Here is a 26,481-nt window from a genome sequence, read left to right as displayed (position 1 = left end):
AAGTGGATAGACAAAGAATATGGAAAATAAACATTGTATCATTTATAAAGACATCAGCATGCTTGTATGTGCTGGCCTCGGTCACCTAATGGTGGCTTTCCATGCAGGTCAATTTGTGGCAGCCTTCCTATTCAGTCCTTTATCCCTAAAGTCACATTTTGTATCCTCATCCCATTTCTTTTTCGGTCTGGCTCTTACAACCCTACCCCTGACATTCACACTTCTCACTTTCCATACCCAGTTGTCATCCTCCACGCTCTCTACATGCTCAAACCATCTCAATCAACCCCTCTTAATCACAGCATCAATACACTCCAAACCCATCCTTCCTCTCAACTCTGCAATCATAAACCTAGCCCCCCCCAGGCTTCGCATTCTAGGACACACCACACATCCATCAAATCATTGTCCTTACTGTACATTTGAGCCTACAAATATGTTTTTTCTTTACTGCCCTGGTCTCACTACCATACAGCATTACGCTCCTAACATATGCCACATACAGAGATCCTGTAGTAGGGAGGGAGAGATCTTTCATTGTCAGAAGAGGCAACAGCTCTGAATTTACTTCAGTCACTCCTTACCCTAACCACAACCCTACCTCCAGCACATAACATGTCCCCCAAACATGTCCAACAAAACTCTCCAGTAAGATCAGTCATTTCGCACCTGTCAATCTCAACAACGCCCATCTCAGCAGTTACTTCAACAAACAAGGGATGAGGCTATGGCACACATAATGTCTGACTTGGCTCGTATCTCTGACTGGGGTAAAAATAATCTTGTTGTTTTTAGCGCATCTAAGACTCAGTTCATACACCTATCAACCCATCAAAATATTCCACAGGTATACCCACTAATGTTTAATAATATTCAGCTTAATCCTTTATCATCCTTGAACATGCTTTGGGTTTCATTTACTCGGGACTTATCTTGGAAAGATCATATTACATCTCTTGTAAAATCTGCTTCCAAGAGATTAGGTGTGCTAAGCCGTCTCCATTCTTTCTTTACCCATGCACAATTGGGTAAAGTATTTGAAATTGTAATTAATAAGCACATAGTTAAACACATTGAATCCAACAACTTAATTAGTGATAGGCAATATGGTTTTTGCCACGAAAGATCCACGAATGATATCCTCTGTCTCTTGACTCATACCACCCATCAGTTAATTGACCAACATTGAGAAACTCATGCAGTAGTCCTTGACATTTCTAAAGTTTTTGCGAGAGTGTGGCACCATTCCCTGCTGTCCAAACTCCCTTGCTATGGACTAATGTCTTTTGTTCCTGTTTTCCTCATATCTCAGCAACAGAAAAATAAGAGTAAACATAGATGATATATATTCCAATTTTCACTCAGTTAATGCCAGCGTGCCACAAGGATCAGTTCTGGTGCCAACTCTATTCCTTGTTCACATTAATGATCTCTTATTTGTCACCGACAATCCCATCCATTCATATGCATATGACTGAACACTTCACAGTTCATTCACACTCAAACACCCATTCACATAAGTCTAATATCTCTTAACTCTCAGCTCAGTGCAACCATCTCCATGAATTAAGACTTATATAAGATCACTGAATGGGGACAAAATAACCTTGTCTCATTTAATGCTAATAAAACCAAGTGTATATACAGTTTACTAATAGACAGATATTATCAGATTCATATATTACCTTCAGTGCTACTAATATCCCCATCTCCAAAAGTATTGAAATTCTCAGTGCTTCACTTAACAATGCCCTCAGCTGGACCTCTCATGTCAGATTACTTGCTGAAACAACCTCAAAGAAACTTGGATTGTTGTACATAGTCCGTAAGTTCTTCACTGATGAGCAGTTAGCTATAATTTGTAAGTCATGTGCACTCTCAGCTAGAATATTGCTCACCCTTGTGGAATGAATGTGGAGAGGTTGCACTAAAACAGCTTGACAGAATTCAGAACAAGCTGTTGGAATTGTCAATAACCCTGCTATTACAAATAAACTGCCTCCCCTGCAGGTAAGAAGGAATGTTGCCTTCCTTGTATTAGTTCACAGATACTTTATGGCAAATGCTCAGACGAAGTTGTGTTCATTGTGCCACTTCTCCGTGCCTTCCCTCGTGCTGCACAAGCATCTGGTAGTGCTTGTGCCTGGAATGTCACACAGCCATATTGCAGAACTTTTGCCTGTCAGAATTCTTTTATTCTCCGAACTGCATCTCTCTGGAACTTGCTTCCCCAGAGTTGTTTCCCCACAAACTTCAACGTACAACTGTTCAAGTCCAATGTTACAGATTTCTTATGAATGGAGGACCCCAGTAATCTGGTGTATGGGTTATTTTTTTTTTAATTTGTTTTTCCTTCCTCTGTTCTATCATTTAAAAAAAGAAAAAAATGTTTTTAGCCACACCTTATGGAATTAAGGGGTCCGGGGTCCAGCAGTAGATAGGCTATTTTAGGTTATTCAGTAAAAGTCTCTGAGACAGATTTTGCCTTATATACCTCCTTTCTAGCAACCAAGTATTCTTCTTTGTTACCACCCCATTTCCATTTTTGGAAAAGTCTTCTTTTTTCCCTAACTGCAACTTTTACACCTTGATCCCACCACCATGTTACCTTATGTCTTGGTGGAACCCTTCTCCATGTACACAATGAATCAGTAACTCTCAAGAGAATGTTCCTGAGAGCTCTGTACTGTTCATTAACACTTCTGGCAATAACACTTCTGTTCATCCACCACTCTACTTATGTTGCTATAGAAGGTGCTGCTTACTGCTTGGCTTTTTAATTTCCATATTTTCCTCCTGGGTGTATAACTACTCTTCTTCACCAGTCTCTGCCCCAGCATCTTGTCACTTGTCTCTAACTTTGTTGCTGCACACATGCTTCACTCCCTAGAACTTTAACCTCCCTCACCTACCTCCTATCAGCTTTCATGATCAGGAAGTAGTCAATGTGGCTGGTATTTCCCCAAGATTTGTATGTAATCAACGTACACTCTCTTTTCCTAAAATGCATGTTGCACATAGTCATGTTCATTGCCTCTCCAACTTTGAGTATCCTTTCACTTTCTGCATTCCTTGGACCATATGCTCATCCCCCATGTACCTCTTTCATAACCTTGAGCTGCTTCACCCACATGACCATCTAAACCCTCACCCAGAACTACAGTCTCATCATATCCCATACCCCCAGCCACACATTCGAAGAGTGTTCAGAAAGTATCGAACTTCTTTTTTTTTTTCTTTCTTTCTTTTTTTTTTCTTTTTTTTTTTTCCACCAATCATTTGGAGGATAGGGGCAGGGTTTTGTGTAGCACAGTGCAGGACCATCATGCACGTGTGTGATTAGTGCCAGCCACCAAAGTTGAAACTATCAGGAAGATCTAGCAAGTTTGGGGAAATGAAGCTATGAGCGTAACGCAAATAAAGGAGTACAATCCAAAAATGGCCGAATGTCAGTCAAAAGCAGTCCATGTCTTGGGAGGCTATTAACAAGCATGAGTGCTGAAAATGTGAAGAAAGTCTGCGATTTGGTCATAGGAAATTGTCGGTTGACTGTCAGAGAAATTGCTAGTGAAATTAGTATCAGTGATGGATCAGCACACAAAATTTTAACAGATGATTTGGTCATGCAAAGAGTTGCCACCATATATGTCCCAAAGCTTCTTTCATTTAAACAACAAGCTGTGCGGATGAATGTTGCTCAAGACTTGTTGGAGTGTGCAAATCACAATGCAGACTTTCTGAAGACCATCATCACTGGAAATGAAACTTAGGTGTATGGGTATGGCAGGTGTATGGGTATGGCCCAGAAACCAAAGCACAGCCATCCTGGTGGAAGCATGCAGGATTGCCTGAACCCTGAAAAGCACGACAGGTCCAGAGCAAGGTGACAAGCATGTTGACAGTTTTTTTTAACTACCGTGGTGTTGTGCATCGCGAATATGCACCAGGAGTCAGACTGTCAACAAACATTACTACCGTCACGTTATCCAGTGTCTTCGTGACGCAGTTCAGTGGAAGAGACCAGACCTTTGGAAAGTGGCACGTTGGAAGCTGCACCATGACAATGCCCCTGCCTATTCTTCTCAACCGATTCAGGAATTTTTGGTCAAGCACAACATCCCCCAAGGAATGTGGAAAGTATCAAGGATGTATGGAGTAAATGGGAAGTTGTTGAATGCCGTGAAGATGCATGAGGGTGCTTAGGCTGCAGTGCATGTAGATAGTGAGGTGAGTGAATTTTTCTATCTTAATGTTGGATTGAAACAGGGATGTATCATGTCCCCATGGTTGTTTAATCTGTAGGTGGATGGAGTTATAAAAGAGACACAAGGTAGGGCAGTGGATGTTGGAGTGATCCTAATAAGAGAGGGCAATGTTTGGAAACTCCCTGTACTGTTGTTTGCGGATGATACTGTATTGTTAAGTAAAGACGAAGGGGAACTGCAAGGCATGGTGAATGAATTTGGGAGTGTGTTTAAGAAACGGAATCCAAAGGTGAATGTAGGGAAGTGTAAAGTTATGGTTCTTGATAGAAATGAAGTTACTGGATGTACATTGAGGCAGGATGAGGAGGAAATGGAAAATGTGAGTGCATTTAAGTTCATGGGTAGTGTGATGAGTAAAAATGAAAGTTTAGAGAGTGAAATGCTTGAAAGGGTACTACAGGGAAGAAGGGTTGCTGGTTCTTTGAAAGCAGTGATTAGGAACAGGGGAGTGAGCATGGAAGTAAAAAAGTCAAAGCACGACAGTGTTGTGATTCCAGCTCTGATGTATGCAAGTGAATTTTGGACTTTGTTGGAAGGACACAAGAGTGAGAACAGTGGATATGAGTTATTTGAGAGGAGCATGTGGAGTTAGTGGAGAGAGAGATTGACAGATGAATGCTGTGGTGTGGATGTGGATGTGATGGAAAGCGTTGGGAGAAATACATTGAGGTGGTTTGGCCATGTGGAGAGGATGGAGAGTGAGAGACTAACAAGTAGAGTGTATGCGAGTGAGGTGGAGGGGGGGAGAGGGAGGCCGAGGATGAGATGGAGGGATGGAGTGGAGAGGTATATGAGAGAGGGGAGTGTAAGCTGGGAGTAAGGTAGTGAGGTGGCATTGTACATGACTACATGGAGACAATTTGTTTGTGGCCACCCCTGGCTGGTTTGAGGCGTCAGGCAATAGGTAGATAGATTTACAGATAGACAACATCCCACAGGTCTGGCAGGCACCCTACTGTCCAGACATGGCTCCATGCGATTTCGGTTATTCCCCAAGCTCAAAACTCTGCTGACCAGTTTCTGATATGAGACGAGAGAAGAGGTCATGACAGGTGCGACGAAGCACTTGCAGATGCCAAGGACCGACTTTGAAAAATGTTTAAGGCAGCGGAAAGAATGTTGGGCTACGTGTGTCAAGTTAGAAGGGGCCTATTTTGAAGGGGATCAGTATCCTAGCTCAACAGTTAGGCTATTTATTTTTCTAGAGCCTAAGGTTGGATACTTTCTGAACAGACCTCATATCAAGTCATCCCAGAAAATCTGTCTTCTTCATCAGCCAAGCAAATCTTTGGAGCATATGCCGATATAACTAAATTCATGAGGAATAGTTGGTGAGTGGGGTGTGCCTGCTGAGATAGATGAGAATGGCAGTGCGTTAGTGGACATTTGTGCTGGGAGGGGGTTGGTGATAGCCAATACCTTCTTCAGGCTCAAGATGATCCACAGGTATATATGGCGAGTGATGAGAAGGGTGGGTGGTGAACTGAATGAAAGGAAGGCAATGATTGATTATGTGTGTGTGGATGAAAGGATGCAAAAATGTGTAATGGATGCAAGAGCTTATAGAGGTTGGGGGAGTGGACTTTCTGACCACTACTTGGTGGTGGCCAGAATCAAGATCCAACTAATATGGAGAAATAGAAGAAGGGAAGGACGGGAAGAAGGAGTATTTGTAAGGAGAGTGGAAAAGTTACAAGAGGATGAGAAAAAGGCAGAGTATAAGAGAGAAGTGGAGGAACAATTGGGCAAATATGAATTGGAGCAGATGGGGGATGTGGAAGGTGTGTGCAGGATATTTACAGAAGAAATATGTGCAGCATGTGATGTGGTGTGTGGGATGAAGAGAAGACGGAGGGGTGTGCAAGGAACAGCATGGTGGAATGAAGAGATGAGACAGGCTGTGGCACAAAAAAAGAAAGCATACAATGAATGGATGAGAAATAGGGGCGTGGAAGAAGTTGAGAGGTGGAAGAGAGAGTTATATGTAGAAAGAAAGAGAGAGGTGAAAAGATTAGTAAGAGAGAGTAAGAAGAGAGCGGAAGAGGAATTTGGAAGGAACTTGAGTGTAAAGTGGAGGGACTGTAAGAAAATGTTCTGGAGAGAAGTGAAAAGAGTAAGACAGGGTGGAAGTGAAGTTAGCAGGGGAGTGAAAGATAAAAATGGTAGATTACTAGTGGAGATGGGAGAAAAAGTGAGCAGATAGAGAGAACACTTTAAGGAATTGTTGAACATAGAGGATGGAAGTAATGCAAGTATAAGTGGCTGGGGAATGGCTGGTAGAAGGAGGGAGGTGAGAAGACAAGAAGAAATCAGTAGGATAGAAGTTGTGGAAGCAGTGAAGAAAGTTAAATTGGGGAAAGCCCCAGGAATTGATGGAGTGTGTGGTGAAATGCTGAAGTATGGGGGAGAGATAGTAGTAGAATGGATGTGGAAAATGTGCAGATTGGCCTGGGAGGAAGGTAGAGTCCCGGAGGATTGGAAATCAGGTATAATTATTCTCTTGTACAAAAGAAAAGGAGAAAAAGAAGTGTGTGGTAATCATAGGGGCATTTGTCTTCTTAGTATAATAGGAAAAGTGTATGGTAGGGTACTTATTGACAGAGTTAGAGAAAGAACAGAGGAATTAGTTGGAGAAGAACAGGGAGGCTTTAGGAAGGGAAGAGGTTGTGTAGATCAGATATTCATTGTTATCTCTTCAGTGGAAAAGTTTCTAGAGAAGGGAAAGAAGTTGTATGTGGCTTTCATGGATTTGGAGAAAGCATATGACAGGGTGGATAGACAAGGATTGTGGAAAGTATTAAGAATATATGGAGTAGATGGGAAGTTGTTGAATGCTGTGAAGAGTATGTATGATGGTGCTAAGGCTGCAATGCGTGTGGATGGTGAACTGAGTGAATTTTTCTCTTTGAAGGTTGGGTTGAAACAGGGATGTGTCATGTCTCCATGGTTGCTCAATCTGTACATGGATGGGGTAATAAAAGAGGTACAAGGTAGGGTAGTGGATGTTGAAGTGGCCCTGGTGAGAGAGGGTAGTGTTTGGAAACTCCCTGTACTGTTGTTTGCAGATGATACTGTGTTGTTGAGTGAAGACGAAGGAGAGCTGCAAGGCTTGGTGGATGAGTTTGGGAGAGTGTGTAAGAAACGGAATCTACAGGTGAATGTAGGAAAGAGTAAAGTGACGGTCTTTGAGAGAGGTGAAGTCAGTGAATGTACAGCGAGGTTGGATGGTGAGGAATTGGAAAATGTGAGTACGTTTAAGTACTTGGGTTGTGTGATGAGTAAGGATGGAGGTTTGGAGGGTGAAGTGCTTGAAAGGGTACAGCAGGGAAGAAAGGTTGCTGGTTCCTTGAAAGCAGTGAAAAGAAGCAGGGAAGTGAGCATGGAAGTGAAAAAGTTACTACATGACAGTATTGTGATACCAACTCTAACATATGGAAGTGAAGCTTGGACGTTGCTGGAAGGACACAAGTCAAGAGTGAGAGCAGTGGAAATGAGTTATTTAAGAGTAGCCTGGGGAGTCGCATGGAGAGACAGGCTGACAAATGAGAATATAAAGGAGCGTTGTGGTGTGGATGTGGATGTGATAGGAAGCGTTATGAGGAATACACTGAGGTGGTTTGGCCATGTGGAGAAGATGGAGGGTGAAAGACTGACGAAAAGAGTGTATGTGAGTGAGGTGGAGGGGGGAAGAGGGAGGGGGAGGCCAAGGATGAGATGGAGGGATGGGGTGAAGAGGTATATGAGAGAGGAGGGGGGGTGAGTTGGGAGGATGGCAGTGAAATGGCGGGGGATAGGGCAACATGGAGGCGATTTGTTTGTGGCCACCCCGAACGGGATTGAGGCATCTGGCAGTAGATAGATAGATAGATGAGTTTACCAGACAATATTTTCACTGCTGTTATCCTTTCATTCACTCTCATTACCTATTCCACATATTTCTTTGCTCAAGTGGCACACTCTCACCACCATATGTTTACATTGCCCTGTGAAAATTGCTTAGGCCTATATCTGCAGTCCCTCCTAACCCTCATCCTAGCTGACTTTCTCCTGATTCTGACTTCCTGTATGCATTCGACAATCACATGCCTCCTGCTCTAACCAACAAACTACCCATGTTCCTTGATGACCCTATGAATCTCCTTTGATTTGATTTCCACAGGCTTGCTGCTTTTTCTAATTCTTGTCATAAGTTGGGTAAAATATAAGGGGAGACAGACCACTGGCCCCACCCACATGCACAATCCCAAGTCCAGGCATGGGACTTGTGACCCATAGTCCACCAGCAGTGACCACAGGCTGTGGCAGTAGCCTAGGAATACCCTGCCAGGACAGTTACAGGGACAACCTCCAAGTGTGTCTTGGCACTGTAACTGTCCTACCATATAAACTCATTGATTGGGTAGCCTTCAGTGGAGCTACTCCCAGGTTTGGGCCCCTTTCTGTTAGGCAGAAGCAGCAAACTGGGAACTACAATACCCTGTGCCCTCAAGCACAGATCTGAGCCCTATCCCATCCTGGTTCCAAAACTGTGTTGGCAGAGCCTGCACCACACCTCCCCTTAGGTCTGCCACTAGGTAGCAGGAGCAGAGTTTACTGGCTGCTTGTCCTTGCTGGTGGCAATCCCTGTGTCCTATGTCCTACTCTCCATGTTAACTCTTTCATGTACTGATGACAGCTTTGTCCATCATCTGCCTCAGTGGCACAGATGCTTGGGTGATGGCTTTTGCTGTCATCTAAAGAAATATATTCATTTTAATTTTTCTGCAGTATTATTGCTCCAAATACTACAAATTATACAGTGAAACCATTATATAACGGACTTCTGTAGACCGAAATTCACATTTATCGAACTCAAGGAGCTACCGGACTAAATTCCAATATATTTCAAAAAGTCCGATAAAGCCAAAAGCAGTCCAGACTCCCTGACCACTTAAGGTATGCTGACCACAATAAGGTAAATGAAAGACATGTTTATCAGTGCACAGTACAGTATTATTATATATATTATACCATTTGATTAATGTAGTGAAGTTATAACACAGCACAGTACCGCAGTGGTAGTCAAAACAGTTTAAAACCTGTTCATGCAATCCGGACTAATGTCTGATAGATCGGAAAAAGTCCAGGTTAGCAGGGGTAAGTCCGGATGTCGCTTTTATCGGAATTTTGCGTTTTTTGGAATGGCCTGGGCCCCAATTAGTCCATTATATTGAGGTATTCCTGTACGTTATTTCTACGCTGAGTGGTAACCATGTAACCAAATTTTGGCACCTGGTGGTTTAGTGGGTAATTATGGAACTCCAGTCAGATTGAGCTGGTGAAGGTTTATATCCAAGGGGTGGTTGGGGTTTATTACTCACATAATGCCACTCAGGGATGAGTGAGGCTGGTCATTCTCATCTTAAATGTCAGGACCAACTTGCCTAGCCCCAGGCTTCTCATGGGGCAATGTAGAATTGGATGATGGATGGATGAAATGAAAGGAGCTTTATTCAGCTATGTTATGGAGCAAAAAATATTATTCTATCAAATATTTTGGGGGTGGGGCAAATTTTTTTTTTAGGTTAATATTTTTTCATTTCAGGTAAATTCTACTCACTTTTTTGCATTTCATTTTGCATATATTGCTTTCCTTTGACATAATATGATAAAGTACAGTTACTAAGCTTCAAAACAAGATCAAATTGAGATCTCTACGATGAATAGTAACTTTGCTACGAGCAGCAGTTGTAAAACATCTCTCTGTGACTTTGCACAATGCTTCAGCTAAAGTCACCCACCACAGCAATTTCTTATAAGCACCCATGATAGGAAAGGGTTAAATTGATGCTGAAAAAGGTCAGCAAAGGGTGATGGTCTGGATATCCTGATGGCTAGTGAAACAGGAGCTCTAGCTCTCATCAACAGTATTCCCATCCTCCTTGGGAGTACTGCCATGATTGGCTGGTGTTATAGCCTGCTCCCTGTGTATGGTAAGTTGAGTACTGGGAGTTTGTATAATGGATGTTTTTTGTAGTGAATAGTGCTGTGCCGTAGTTTCATCTACAGTATTTTATATACTGTAATATAGAGCAGGGGCAGAATTGGTAGAGAGGCGGTCTGCAGTCCTAATGGACCCAGGTTCTCGGTTGGGGCAGGGAACAGTTTATGGATTTGAATTTCTTAAAAAGCAGACTTTTTCTGATCTACCAGATGACCCACCGACATGTCATAAAAGTGCCTCCGTTAATACCAGTAGACCAGTCCTGTATGAGACAGCCCTAGCATCTATTCAATATAGATGGTTAGTGTTAGCACTAAAGTGGTGATATGTGGAGATGTAGGAGGACTACTGGGCCCCAAGGAGGACTACTGGGACTTGGGAATAGGCCCTGACGCCTTTACCCAGAGTTGAACACACACACAAAAAAAAAGAGAGAGAGAGAGAGAGATGACTTGATCATGTACAATGTAGTACAAGGTACTGCTATGTTTTGTGTATTGTACTGTAAGTAGTTTTATAATGAGTTTGATTTAACTAATGGAATTTCTTCTGCAGGTGTGGACACTCATGTTCATCGCATAAGTAATAGACTTGGATGGACTGGGCGGAACACCAAGACTCCAGAAGAAACGCGTGTGGCTTTGGAATCGTGGATGCCTGAGAAGATATGGAGTGAAACTAACCTTCTGTTGGTTGGGTTTGGGCAGCAGATATGTCTTCCAGTGAGGCCCAGGTGAGAACAAAATTAACACCAAGTGCCACTTGGAGTTTTGCATGAATGTTAGAGAGTATATATCATATTACCACGGTTCTTAAAAATTGTTGGAGAGTAGAAACTCTTGAAACATATGAGGTGCCAGCAGTACAGTAGAAGGGGCATATATCCAGAATGTAAGTTTTGAGAAAACTGAGTTTAAATATTTATAAAGTTCATATCTTGAAAGTGAAAGTAATAGTGTAGTCTGAAATTTGATTTAAAAAAAAATGTTTTTTAACATCAGTTACCATGTCAGTCACAGTGAAATTGGTTTCTCATAACCAGCTTAGAGAATGAAATTCAAAGCAAGCATGAGGACACAATCACCAGGGGGATCAGAGTGGCGTTGTGGAATGTGGGAAGTTTGAGGGGTAGAACAAGGGAAGTGGTTGAGACATTGAGTAGGAGGTGGGTGGATGTGGGATGTGTGCAAGAAGTCCAGTACTGTATAGGGGTGGGTCAACCAGAAAGATTGCTAGGAAGGATTGTTATTATAAGTTGTTTTGGGAGGATAGGACAGATGGATATGGTGGTGTGGGTGTGTTGGTTGTGGAGAAATGGGTGGAATATGTCATGAATGTTATGAGAGTAAGTGATAGGATAATAGTAGTGAAAATTTTGTCATCATTATCATCATCCAAACCTCCTTTTCCACGCCGGGGCATGGTGAGGAGCAGTAACGTCCAGACTGCCCAAGTTTGCCCAATCCAATGGGTCACACTTCCATTCACTCATCATTCAAGCCCTGGGAATCTTTGTGCTACCTGATACGCCAGAAAGATTCACCACATTCTGTAGCTTCACATGCACGTATCTGACAGAGTCAGTCTAGACGCTGTCACATTAAAAAGGGGTGCCAAATCCCTGATCATGCACTTCTCACAACATTCATCCAGCCAGCTTGATCTCTTGTCAGTCCCTTAGCCTCACCGACTTCCATACCTCTCTTCCTCACATACTCATCCACTGTACCCCCCCACCTTCTCCTTGGCCTACCTCACCTCCTCCCAATTTCAAATTTGCTCAGATATGCCTTTTTCAGCACTCTAATGTTATCCATTCTCTCCGCATGACGTACCATCTCAGTACACTCTCTTCAATTGTGGTGTCTACAGACTTCCTTACTCCACATCTTTCACGAATCACATTATTTCGTATCCTTTGCACTCTGTACTCCACATACATTCCTCATCAGTCCCATCTCCACTGCTCTTACTCTTGACTTTTCATTTCCATGCCACTCCATAGTCTCACATCCATATGTTAAAGTTGGCAGTAACACTTCTTCATGTATGCCTCGTGCAGCTGCAACACTGAAACCTCTGTTTCTTATCAAGGCCTTCATAGCGCCAGTTACTTCGTTGGGTCGCTCCACTTTCCACTTCTTTTGCAATTTTCCTCTCTTTTCTGTCACTGTACCCAAGTATTTGAACTCTCTCACCAATTCCAGTATCTCTCCATTCACTGCAACATCACACTGGGAGTCACCTCTCTCAGTAACCATCACTTTACTATTTTCTGCATTTACTCTCAAGGCACAAGGCTCAAAGACTTCAGCAAAACTCTGCACTAGTCTACAAAGTTCTTGTCTGGTATTTGCAAGTAGTACTGCATCATCAGCATACAACAAAGTGGAGATTATTCCATCCATCACCATTCATTACCAACACCATCCCTCACTCCATTACTCATGTTTTTACTTCTCTCATTGCCCCATCCATATATATATATTGAACAACCATGGGGACATCACACAGCCTTGTCGCATGCCCACACCGATCATGAACCATTCACTTAGATGCCCATTTAGCCTTACACATGCTTCACTGCCATCACAAAAACTCTTCAGGACACCTAGCAGCTTACCATCTACACCGTACATGCGCAGAACCTTCCACAATCCCTTTCTGTCAGTTTTGTTGTATGCCTTTCCAGATCCATGAATGTCATAAACACCTTATAGTCCTTCTCAGAAGCCTTCTTCACTATCTGGCTTACTGCAAACATTTGATACACACATCCTCTACCACTCCTAAAGCCACCCTGTTTATCACTCACTAGGACTTCTGATATCTCTCTTACTTTCTCCATAATAATTCTTCCATATACCTTCCCTACCTCACTTAATAAACTTATGCCATGCTAATTCTTGCACTCACTTTGCCGACCTTTATTTTTTTACAGGGATACAATCTCAGCCTTTTTCCACTCTGACAGTTTCACTCATCCGTGCCTTCTTATGTATCTCCAACAAGCACTTCATTCCACTCTCTCCACAACATTTAATCATCTTCGCACACACCTCATCAGTCCCAGCTGCTTTCCTGTTTTTCAGCCACTTCACAGTGTTCTTCACCTGTGCGAGTGTCATGTTTCTTGGCACTGCATTCCTTCTCTGCACACCACCAAAACCAATGATGTTTACGGTGGCTCTGATCATCAGGCTTTCAAAATTTTGCAATTATATCAGTGTATGCTCCACAGGCAGGCTTTGATGAGGTAGAGAAGGATAGATTTTGAGATGACTTAATACGTGTAGTAGGTGGTATGGGGGATGATAAGATAGTGGTTTTGGGAGGAGACTTAAATGGTCATGTAGGTGAAGGAACTCAAGGATATGAAGGAGTACATGGGGGATGTGCATATGGTGCAAGAAATGAGGAAAGGGAAAGGATGTTCAAGTTTAGGGAGGCAGTGAACTTGGTTGTGTGCAACACACATTGTAGGAAAAGAGAGTATGTTGATTACATACAAGTCAGGGGGAAATAGCAGCCAGACAGACTTTTTCCTGGTCAGGAGGGCTGATAAGAAGTTAGTGAGGGATGTTAAAGTTATAGGGAGCAAGGAGTGTGTATATCAATACAAGTTATTGATATGTGAAATGGTGCTTTTTTTTTTTCTTTTTTTTTCCCCCCCCTAATGCGAGGAAGAAGGAACCAAAGGCCATGAGCCTGCAGTAACAGTTCCCTCCAAGAGAAAAACAAAATACAATAGAGAGCCAAATTCAAGATCCGATCATTTTGAGATGCCTGGACACACTGCGTTTAAAAAACTGGAGATCATAGGCAGCAGGAAATACAGACAGAGGGAGACAGTTCCAGAGCTGACCTGTTGCATAAATGAAAGACTGGGAGTAACGGTTAACTCTTGCATTAGAGAGTTGGACAGAAAAGCGATGAGAGTTTGCTGCCAGACGGGTGATACGCGCCCGTCGTAGAGGTGGAGGAATGCAAGCAGACAGTTCAGAGGAGCAGTGACCATTAAAGTTGCGATAGAAAAGAGATAAAGATGCAACAGTGCGGCGAAGAGACAGAGGTTGAAGGGAGTCAGTAAGAGGAGGAGAGTTAATGAGACGAAAAGCCTTTGACTCCACCCTATTGAGAAGAGCTGTATGTGGGGAGCCTCCCCACACATGAGAGTTGTACTCCACACAGGGGCGGATAAAACCCCTGTATAGAGTCAACAATTGTGCAGGGGTAAAGAAAGAGCGGAGTCGGCTTAGCACACCCAATCTCTTGGAAGCAGATTTTACAAGAGATGTAATATGATCTTTCCAAGATAAGTCCCAAGTAAATGAAACCCCAAGCATGTTCAAGGATGATGCAGGATTAAGCTGAATATTATTAAACATTAGTGGGTATACCTGTGGAAGATTTTGTCGGGTTGATAGGTGTAAGAACTGAGTCTTAGATGCATTAAAGACAACCATATTATTTTTTACCCCAGTCAGAGATACGAGCCAAGTCAGACATTAGGTGTGCCATAGCCTCATCCCTTGTTTCTTGAAGTAACTGTTGAGATGGGCGTTGCGGGAACCGAATGGAAAGGTGAAGGGTGGAGTCATCAGCGTATGAGTGGATAGGGTTAGATGTACAGCTTAGAAGATCATTGATTAATAAAAGGAAGAGAGTTGGTGATAGGACAGAGCCCTGAGGAACACCACTGTTGATAGATCTAGGAGAAGAACGATGGCCGTCTACAACAGCGGCTATAGAACGACCAGAAAGGAAGCTATAGATGAAGGCACAGATAGAAGGATAGAAACCTTAGGAGGGCAGTTTGGAAATTAAAGATTTATGCCAGACTCGATCGAAAGCCTTTGAGATGTCAAGTGCAATGGCAAAGCTTTCGCCAAAGTCCCGAAAGGAGGATGACCTGGAGTCTGAAAGGTAAGTGAGAAGATCGCCAGTGGAGCGTCCCTGACGGAACCCATACTGACGATCGGAAAGAAGGTTGTGATAGGAAAGATGCCTTAAAATTTTTCTATTAAGAATTGACTCGAAAAGTTTTGAAATACAGGACGTTAAAGCAATTGGACGATAGTTGGAGGGTTGGGAGTGGTCACCCTTCTTTGGGACTGGCTGAATGAGAGCAAACTTCCAGCAAGAAGGAAAGGTACAAGTTGACAGACAAAGGCGAAAGAGTTTGCCTAGGCAGGGTGTAAGCACAGAAGCACAGTTCTTGAGAACAACAGGAGGGACCCCATCAGGCCCATATGCCTTGTTAGTACTGAGGCCAGTGATGGCAGAAAATACATCAGCTGAAGAAATTTTAATGTCAGCCATGAGGAAGTCAGAGGGGGGAAGTGATGGAGGAACAGCACCGGAATCGTCTAAGGTGGAATTGGAGGAGAAAGTCTGTGCGAAGAGATCTGCTTTATCAGTAGAAGAAATAGCTACAGAACCATCAGAGTAGAAAAGAGGAGGGAAGGATGATGAGGTAAAGTTATTAGAAAGATTTTTGGCAAGGTGCCAGAAGGAGCGGGAAGAATTCGAGTCGGAGAGTTGAGAGCATTTAGTATGGATGAAATTATTTTTAGTAGAGCGAAGAACAGACTTAGCACGATTCCGGGCAGAAACGTAAAGATGATGTGCTTAAGGAGTGGGTGATGAAAAAGGGGACCTATGCACCTAGGAGGAGAATATGGAAACTGAAAAACCAAACAGTACAGGATGCCTTTTATAGGGAGATGAGGAGAGTGGTGGCTGAACAGGGAGTCATTGACGAAAGTGTTAATGAGGAGCTCAGGGCTCTGAAGAGTAACTGCTTGAGGGTTACTGATTCAGTATATGGATGGACTGGAGACCCACCAAGACAAAGTAACTTGGTTATGGGATGAGGGTGTAGAAGCTGCAGTGGAGAAAGAAGGCTTTTCCGGGAAGGGAAGAAGGGTGGTAACAGAGAGGAATACTTGGCTGCCAAGCATAGGGATAGAAAAGAGGTTTACAGGGCAAAGTTTGAGTCACAGAGACATTTACTTTATTAACTTAATCATGTGGAAAGGAGGGATATGATATTTAAGGTAGCAAATAAGATGAAGGAGGACAATATGGATATCATAGGTGTGCAGTGTGTGAAGAATGATGAAAGAAGGGTAATGGTGAATAGTGTGGATATTAAAGACCCGTGGAGAGAGCGTTACAGCCAGTTGTTGAATGAGGAGTTTAACAGGGACAGGAAAGGTTTGGAACCTGCAGATCCAGTGTTTGGCCCTTAACATTTGATTGATGCTGCCACTGTGAGCGATGCCATAGGCAGGATGCAGGTGGGGAAGGCAACAGGTGTGTCTGGGTTGACTGCTGAAATGTTGAAAGCTTCTGGAGATAAATGAGTGGGGTTAGTCACTGACATGATAAATATGATTATATATAAGTACAGTATGTTGTCCCAGATGATTGGCTGAAGAGTGTAATTGTAAATGTGTATGGGGGGAAGGGTGATGCCCTGGAATGAAGAAATTTTAGAGGTATAAAACTTTTAGGCCAGATAATGAAGGTAATGGAGAGAGTTCTAGATGGTATGATTAGAGAAAGAGTGCATATTGATGAGATGCAGTTTGAGTTTATGTCAGGCAAAGGGACCACTGATGACATGTTCATTGTTCAACAGCTTCAGAAAAAATATATAGGATAGAAACGGGAACTGTACTTTGTTTTTGTTGATTTGGAAAAGGCCTTTGACCCTAGAGAGGTAGTGAAATGGATAATGAGAAAGCTTGGGAAGGAGGATTGACTGGTTGGGGTGGTTATGGCCATGTATGTGGGTGCTTGTGCCCAGGTAAGGGTGATTGGAAATTTGAGTGATGAGTTTTCTGTGAATGTTGGTGTACACCAGAAGTCAGTTTTGAGCCCCTTGCTGTTTATCAAGGTACTTGAAGCCCTCGCATATGACTTCAGAAATGGACTCCCGTGGGAGATGTTGTATGCTGATGATTTGGTGTTGATTACAGAGAATGAAAGGGAGGTGGAGGAAAGATTTAGGAAGTGGAGAGATGATATGGGTCTCAAGGGCTTTAGGGTAAATGCAGATAAACTAAAAGTGATGGTATCTAGGGCTGGTGGCGGTACTGTCAAAGAAGAGGGAGAGTGGCCATGTGCAATTTGCCTCAAGGGCATGGAAAGTAATTCCATCTTGTGCAGTGTCTGTGATAAGTGGGTGCATATGAGATGTTGTGGTATTAGAGGTAGACTGCAAGATAATACTGATTTCATGTGTGCAGTCTGTTGGGGAGAGCAGGTGGAGATTGTCAGGCATGAAAGGATTGAACTTGCTGGTGAGTGTGTGGAAGAGTTTTGTTATTTGGGAGACATGTTATGTGCTGAAGTTGGGGCTGGAGCCAGTTCTGTAGCTACTGTAGAAGGAGGAGTGGTTGCAAGAGGTTCAGGGAGCTGTTCTCTTTCCTGACATTGAGATGGTGCTCCCTTCATGCTAAGGGATCTTTGTATGCAGCATGTGTCAGGAGTGTAATGCTGTATGGTATTGAGACCTGGGCAGTAAAGGCAGAGGATATTCGCAGGCTTATATGTATAGAAATAACAGTGATAAGGTGTATGTGTAGTGCATCCCTGAGTGTGAGGCCTGGGGGGGATGGGATCCAAGGTTCACGATGGTAGAGTGGAAAAGTGGGATGGGACTGGAGTATATTGGTGTTGTGATGAGGAGAGGTAGATTGAGATGGTTTGGGCATGTGGAGTGGATGGAGGATGATAACTGGGTGCAGAAAGTGAGAAGTGTTGATGTTAGGGGTGGGGTTTTAAGAGGTAAACCGAAAAACGTGTGGGACAAGGTCATTGAGTGTGACCTCAAGGATAAGAGACTGAATAGGGAAGCTGCCAGAGATTGAGCAGCATGGAGAGCTGCCAATAGGTGACCAAGGCCTGATGTATGCTAGCATGTTGGAGCCTTCAGAAACAAAACAAAATGATCACCCATAAGCCCCCTCCCCACTGAATTCTTATGACTATAAACTTATTGACCTATTTTTATTTAATTGGACAAGATGAATGCTACCGTGCATGGCAGGTTGTTTGCAGATTTGAAGCCAAATCAGATTATTTAGAATGGAGTACAAAATTTTTGGTCAGAAAATAATTCATCCCAGTGATAAAAGAATTGTTTGATTAGGAATGGAGTCATTATTTTTTTCTGAAAGTAATACATGTTATATTCAGTGCCTTTCACTTTGGCTGATAAAAGACAAAATATGTACTGAATTTCTGCGGCACAATAAAGTTTTTAAGAGACAAGGTTTAAGATATTAGATTGATGTATCACACACTTCAACACACATGGCTGGACTGATGTATTAGGCACCATAAGGGAATGATTTAAGCCAGGGGCGCATTTAGGATCTTGAAACATTAGGGACCTAGCCCAGCCCGGAAATAGTTTTTGAGTTATTTTAGAGGAAAATGATATAAAATGTGAGACAGTACTGTGCTCTACCAAAAGGTTACAGTCAGGTGCTTAGGCTAACTTTTGCAACATGAAATAAAAATGAAATGAGTACAATCTGAGTTGTGACAAAACTGTGTTAACTCTGTCTTGTCCATCTGATACTCTCCTCTTCACCTCTCCAGAAGCTATGTAGGTGTCTCATCTGTCTGTTGTACTCCTCATCTCCTCTGGTTTCTCCTCCTGTTCTCTCCTCCTCTCTCCTGTCCTACTCTTAAAAAGGGTGCAATCAGCATATGCCAAGCAACATCTAACCAAATCTCTCAGTTTTTAATGTGATGGTTAGATCATAAACACATGTTATTTATCAATTTAGTTTATACATAGACTTAACATATTCAATTTTTTTTTCTGGGGAGGAAGAATCAAGGTGTGGAGTCTTGATTTTAGTTGGGCGAATGTGTCAATCACTTTGTCATAAACAGGGCTTCCAACCAACTGTCTCTCGATTGACAACACTGGCAGATCATTGAGCCTCTCCGGGCCATGGCGCGCCCAAGCCAAGTACAGTATGTAGTCGGTGAAGAGCACTAAATGATCTCTCACAACTGCAACTGCTGACTGGGATGGTCAGGGCCACCTGAAAGATTGTCTTCAGTGATTAGAAACATCGTGGGATCAAGGAGCTTGAACACAATCAGAAAGTCTAGGATGGCTTCTGGCCCCTTCCTGCTCAGAAAGCTTTTTGTCATCATGACCTTATCTGGGACTAGTTGGATGTTGTACTGGGAGGCTAGTTCTCTAGGGACTGCGTACACAGGAAGGTTTCAGAGGCCAGGTGACATGCTTGGATGCCAATCATGACTTCTCTCCCAGTGCAAGAAAATCGATTCTCCAGCTCATTGGTTATTCGTTCAATGCAAGAGTAGAAAAGTCTCTGCTTGAGATGTTCTGAATCATTAAGCAGGCCTGATCTGGGAACCACAGAACACCTCCACAACAAAGTCATCCATCGTCTTCTGTTTCCTTCTCGGACTGAGAGAAGACATGGATGTTGTTCTCGTCACATGCTGCCTTTGTCATAGCATAGATCTCTTTACCCACCTGTGCAGTTAGCTGGCTAACCAGGGTGTCATGGACTGCATTTTTGTAGTGCAGTGCCTGTACCAAGTCAACGGTTTCTTTCTGAAGAACCTTGTGAAACCCTTCAATGATGCCAAGTAGCTTTGTGAACACAACCAACAGGTAGACCACAGGGATTTTGGATAATTTTGAATGCAGACCTAGTGCTGTTGGTGTTCTGATCTTCTGAAGAGATTTCATGACAGCAGGAAAATTCTTCAGGAGTGCATTAACAGGTGACAACTGACATGACCATTGGGTTTTTTATATTTCTACAGGCTCTCTCTGCTCAGTGTGGAGCTCTTTCTGAACGACAGCAAACTGATCCTGGTTGACTGTAGACACACTGAAAAATGAGTAGAGGAATTCAGGCAGACCAAAAAAATCACTGGCTTCAGGAATGACCTTGCAGTGTGGCAGTGGACCAGATTTAGGTCATGTACAGTCAACAAGAGTTCCACCTGGACCATCTAGTCGCAGGATATGGCTAACGTGGCAACAGTGCATGTGTGTATGTTCGTGTGTACATGCCCGAGAATTTTTTGAATCATCAAGTTTCATCCTCTTTGCTGTTCATTTATGGTTGAACTTGCTCACTGTGGTCAGCTTAAGAGAGATCATCCAGGAAGAAAGGGAAATGAACAAGAAAAAAATGGAAGAAAATGTAGTGAAAATACCGAAGAAAAAAGAGAAAGTAGTGAGAGAAACTGTAGAAAGGAACAGATGTGTGGTAGTATTTGGAAACAGGGAAGAGGAAGAAAAGGTTAGGTTCGTAAGACTCGAGAGAGACACGAACCTGGCGAGAGGAATATTAGGCAAGATTGACCCCGAAGGAGACAAGTGGGTAAAAGAAATTGAGGAAGTAAGGAGGATAGGGCCTTATAAGAAAGGGGAAACAAGACCAATGAGAGTCAAGTTTACATCAGAAAGTGTAATAAATGAGACACTTAAAGTGACCTGGAAATTAAGCAAAGAGGCGGGGATGGAAAATATTATAATAAGAAAAGATCTGAATGAAGAAGAAAGAGAAGTTTTAAAATCATTAAAGGAAGAAGTAAAGGAAAAAAATGATAAGAGGACAGAGGAAGAATGTAATATTTTTTTTTGGAGAGTATTGGATATGAAAGTAAGAAAATGGTATTTAACCCTTTAACCGCGGGCATTGTTTTGCCCCGACTGTCCTCTCCCGCGGGGGTTTCAGCCAAATGTAAACAAACCTTAAAAGATCTGAATGAAGAAGAAAGAGAAGTTTTAAAATCATTAAAGGAAGAAGTAAAGGAAAAAAATGATAAGAGGACAGAGGAAGAATGTAATATTTTTTTTTGGAGAGTATTGGATATGAAAGTAAGAAAATGGTATTTAACCCTTTAACTGCGGGCATTGTTTTGCCCCGACTGTCCTCTCCCGCAGGGGTTTCAGCCAATTGTAAACAAACCTTTAAACCTTAATAACTCTGCACAGAATAAAGCTAGAGAAAAAAATAAGGTACCATTAGACTCTACTAACCTTCAGGTTTGCATTGATGTAGGTTTCATGACTTTGTTGACTTTCACAGGACGGGCAGTGCCGTTAGAAGTGAGGGGTGTAAAATCACCATTTTACGCCCCACACACCAGTACCAAATGCCAGCCACTCTCTGATAATAGTACTATAAACATATATGAACACTGCACATACGATAAACACCCACTCTGTGTTCACGGAGGTAGGTAAAAGGCACTGTAATTGCCCGCACTTCACTGCGGCATCACACGCTCACTGACATTTGGTTAGCGGCGATGTTTTCATTATTTCTAACTTCTAATACTATTTTACATATAATCTAGGCAATATACATTATATTTACACTGCACTTATTACTATATTGCGTCACTGTCGCATCACAGAATTACACAAGTGCTGCAGATTTTCTTATTACCATATCACTTATATACTGGCCATATTTACATAATTTTCTAGGTAAAATATCTCTTATTACTATATTATACAATTATTGGTAAAGCACGTCACTGTCGCATCGCAGAATCACAGCAGTGCCGCAGATTCTCTTATCACAATATCACTTATTATACTGGCCAATATTTACATTGTTTTCTAGCCAAAATATCCCTTATTACTACATTATCCATTATACAATTATTGGTAAAGCACGTCACTGTCGCATCACTGTATATCACTGTCACTTTCAGTATTTACTCAGAGAGTGGTACTCGGCAAAGCACGGAGTCACACAGAGAGCGACTTGGCATTCCTGGCACTGGTGTGTGCTCATTTTTCTCGTCCGAGGCCTCCGTGCGGTGTTATGACATACTCTGCAGCGGCCCTGTGACAACCTGCCGCCTGCGGTAAGAGGCAATTTCACAAGCTGGTGCCGGCTCATGTAATTGCGGCACTCAAGACGGTCAGGTTGTGTGTCAGAGTGTCGCCTCGGGATCAATGCCGTCACCTGACCAAATCGTGCAAGCAGCTGCTGCACGACAGTCTTGGAGAACTGTCTCAGGGATGGTTGCCTTATGCCCCCGACTTGTGTCTTGTAGAGGAGGAAGGCGTTGAGCATGCACATATCGAGCATGTGCAGGCAAGCCTTCCTGTACCATCGGGTGTTTCTCCTGAGACAGCCTATTTCGCCAATCATCATATCAGACTTATCAACAAGTCTCATGTTGACATTGTAGTCAATGACGGCATCGGGCTTCATGATTGGCTCTCCCGTCCTGTAGCTGACCTTCCCAGTTCTCTGCAGTTCCCCCTTGTGGATGGTGCTGATCATATTCATGACCTTCTTGTCATGCCACCTGATCGCCAGAAGCTTGTCTGACTTCTTCAGGTGCACATCTCCCTTGGATGAGGATGATGCTTCTGGGAAACTTGGCCACTCTTTCCTATGGCTCCGTACAGTGCCAACAGTGCCAATGCCGTGTTCAGCCAGGTATTTGGAGAGTTTCAGTGCTGTGTAATAATTGTCTGTGTACAGCACATGATTCCCACCAAAATACCTCTCCATCAGCACTTTTACAACGGAGCCAGAGAAGCCAAGGGGGTCTTTCCTGTCCCCATCACAGTCACACAGCACAAAGAACTTTATTCCAAAGCAGTGGCGTTTGCTGGGGATGTACTGCATGAATATGAGACGTCCTCTGAACAATACCAGGGATTCATCTATGACGACTTTTTGCATAGGACGGAAAAATCGCATAAATCGATCCCTAATCCTGCTGAGAAAATCCCTCACTTTCCACAAAGGGTCAGTTTGGGACGGGTTTCCATTGTCAGCGAAGTGCAAGTATCCTAGCAGCTGTCGGAACCGATCTCGTGACATGTACTTCCCGAATGTTGGGATAGAAGTAATGTCATCAACCAGCCAGTACTCCTCCAACTCATGTCTCTTGATATGGGGCATCAAGAACATAAGTGCAAAGAACACATACAGCTCTCTGATCCCGACAGGCAACCACGACACTTGCTTTGGTGAGCCAATAGGTCCCAGCCTTTCTGCTGCATACCTATTGGTCTCATCGCTGACAAACTGCACGATTTCGTCATCCATGAAGGCCAGGAAGTAGTCAACAAAATCATCTCCTTCGTTGCATGGAAAGGCAGGCTGTATTCCCGCATTTGTCATGTCAAACTGCGGATTGTGTGGCTGAAAATCAGCACCGTCAGACCAAACAAATGCATCCACTTTCCCGGTGCGTGGTTCAGTGGAAGTGGCAGGTCACATTGCACTCGTTTCCCCGTGAGAAGCTGAGGTGGAGGCAATGGGTGAGGCAGGAGGGGGGTGAGTGGGGGGGTGGCGAGGGTGAGGGAGCTGGGCGGGGGGCAGGCGGGGGGGGGTTACTGACCTGGTGTGTGGTGAAATCCGACCCTTTCTTCCCTGCTTATCACCTCGCTTATCACCCAGCTTTGCCCTCCAACTGCCACGCATCCCCTTTTTTCTAGGCCGGCCTGCCCTGCTTACCCTGCCTGCACGGCCTGCCTTCCCTCGCTGTGCAGGCTCTGGGATTCATATTCCTCAGATGATGTAGACTGAGGAGAGGGCACGGCAGAAGATGAAGAAGATGTGAGGGCAATAGGGCTAGGGGAACGGGAAAGTGGTGGGAAATGCTTGCTAGGGCCTGGTGTAGGAGACGCAAGTTTACGCTTCACTCCCTTCCCACGTGCAACACCAATTTTCCCCATAGGCGCCTTCCCTTTCCCAGAGTAAGTTGGGGGCGGTGGGGGGGAAACTACATGTTCACTTTCATCACTGTCACTGTCAGTGCTAAAGGGTTCACCACCAATCACTGCAAAATCGTCACTACTACTTGCTGTAAGTGTATCACTCTCACTGCCACAATCCAGAGTTGTACTTACAGTTTTATCCAGCTCTGTCCTAATTTCTGGAGTGCTCAACCCCTTCTGCCTCGCCGTCGGCAGTTCCTTCCTCGGTGTAGAGGTCGAAGGCACACTAGCACTAATAATTTCCAAGGAGGAAGCGAGCGACGATGAGTCGGGACGGAGCGCCATTATCACGCACAGAGCTGGACAGATACTGAGTGATGCGTGTCAGGGCAGGGATGGGGGGGGGCCCCCTCGGGATGGGAGGAGGGAGGTGTGGGATGGCTGGTGTGAAAGAACTCGACAGATACTCTTGCGTGAGACAAATTGGGCACAGGAAAAACGCGTGGTGTTCAAAATACTCACAAACATTCCAGAATGACACCCGCGGTTTGGTCCAGTTTTGTCGATGTCATTCTGGAATGACACCCGCGGTTAAAGGGTTAAGGAAATAGAAGTGAAGGAAACTAAGGGGGATGGCTGTGAAAGATCAGAAGTTGAGGAAGTGGTACGGACAGAGAGTAGGAGAGGAGAAGGTATTAAAAATGTCAAAAATAATTTGAAGGTGATATATACTAATGTTGATGGTTTCATATCGACAGGGATCGAAATTAACGATTTCTTGAGAGAACATGAACCTGATGTCATGTGCTTTGTAGAGACCAAATTAAGAGAAGGTATTGATGTTCATTTGGGAGATGGTAAATACAAACTGTGGAGGAAAGACAGAAAAGAAAAAAAGGGAGGAGGAATGATGATAGCAGTGAAGAACAACATAAATGTAGATACTGTGGAAATGGGAGAAGGCAGGGCTGAAGTGATATATATGAAATTAGAAACTGGAGAGAATGTTAAGAGAGATAGGGCAGTAGTGTATGTTCCCCCAAAGACAAGAGCATGGAAGGATGACGAATACCATGAGATGTTGTCAGATATGGCTAGCTATTTGCAAAAAATAATTGAGAAAAGCAGTAATATAATTTTGGTGGGTGACTTTAACTGTAAAGAGGTGAACTGGGAGGAATGGTACTTGGGAGGCGGCGAGGATTCGTGGGGCACTATGTTATTAAATATAATAATGAATAATGTGATGACGCAATGGGTCAAAGAAGAGACACGGTTTCGAGGTGAGGACTCACCAACAAGGTTAGATTTACTGTTCACCAAAGAACCCGATGTAATAGAATCATTGAAATATCTCTGTCCTTTAGGAAAAAGTGATCATGTGGTCATTGAGTTCCAGATATTAATAGGGAACGTCGAGCCAAGAGACGAGCTTCATAGACAGGGAAGATACAACTTTGGGAAAGCAAATTTTACAGGATTGAGAAACTTTTTTGTAAATGCGTATTGGAGAAAATTCAGAGAAACAAGAGAGATACAGAGGAAGTGGGATATCTTTATAGACCTCTATAATTTGGGAGTGGAAAAATTTGTACCAAGAGTAAGAGGGAAAGAAAACAGGAAAAAGGAGTGGTTTAATAGAAGGTGCATGATAGCAAAAAAGGAGAGAGATAAGGCGTGGAACAATTGGAGAAAGAGAGGTAACAACAGAACAAAGGAAGAATATAAAAGAACAAGAAATGAATACAAAAGAATACGTAGAGAAGAAGAAAGGAATTTTGAAAAAGGTATAATAGACAAATGCAAGGATGAACCCAAACTGTTTTATAGATTTGTTAATGGCAAACTGAAACAAAAGGAAGGAATCACCAAACTGAAAGTAGAAGGAGAGGTCTTTAAGGATGCGGCAATGCAAGCAGAAATAATGAACAAACGTTTCCAGTCAGTTTTCACTAAAGAAAAGGAGCTTGTGGAAGGGGAGGGAGTGATTAGAAATGTTCCGGTGATGAAAGATATAAAAGTGGAGGTACAGGAAGTGTATAAATTACTGGAAACTCAAGATGTAAGGAAAGCCCCAGGACCTGATGGTATTTCTAATTGGGTACTGAAGGAATGCAGAGAACAACTGGCGGATAAAATTCACAGTTTAATCGTATGCTCACTGGAAGAGGGGAAAGTGCCACAAGAATGGAAGAGGGCAAATGTGGTACCAATTTACAAGGGAGGAAACAGGGAAGAACCCCTGAATTATAGACCAGTGTCTCTAACCAGCATGGTCGCAAAATTGTGTGAGAGAATCCTGAAAGACAGATGGATAAAATATCTGGAAGAGATGAATATTTTGGCTGAATATCAGTTTGGATTCAGAAGTGGAAGGTCATGTGTTTCTAACTTGTTGAGCTTTTACTCAAGAGCTATTGACGTGGTACAGGAGAGAGATGGTTGGGTGGATTGTGTGTACTTAGAGAAGGCCTTTGACAAGGTACCTCATAAGAGACTAATATGGAAACTAGAAAATA

The 26,481-nt window shown here is 43.2% G+C and overlaps 1 protein-coding gene across 1 annotated transcript in view; it reads left to right on the top strand.

Moving 5' to 3' along the window:
* Positions 1–26,481, top strand: part of Nthl1 (Nth-like DNA glycosylase 1) — a 149,188-nt gene that overhangs the window by 103,316 nt on the left and 19,391 nt on the right. Inside the window, exon 5 of the mRNA XM_080276723.1 lies at positions 10,804–10,981. Coding sequence (XP_080132849.1) covers positions 10,804–10,981 — 178 coding nt within the window. The remainder of the gene's footprint in view (positions 1–10,803; positions 10,982–26,481) is intronic.

The sequence above is a fragment of the Coenobita brevimanus genome, chromosome 66, assembly GCF_032717465.1.
Source record: "Coenobita brevimanus isolate Jiangsu-jjx chromosome 66, ASM3271746v2, whole genome shotgun sequence".
In the NCBI taxonomy this organism is placed as follows: Eukaryota; Metazoa; Arthropoda; class Malacostraca; order Decapoda; family Coenobitidae; genus Coenobita; species Coenobita brevimanus.
The sequence above is the reverse complement of the archived record's forward strand: the minus strand, read 5'-3'. Positions and strand labels throughout refer to the sequence as shown.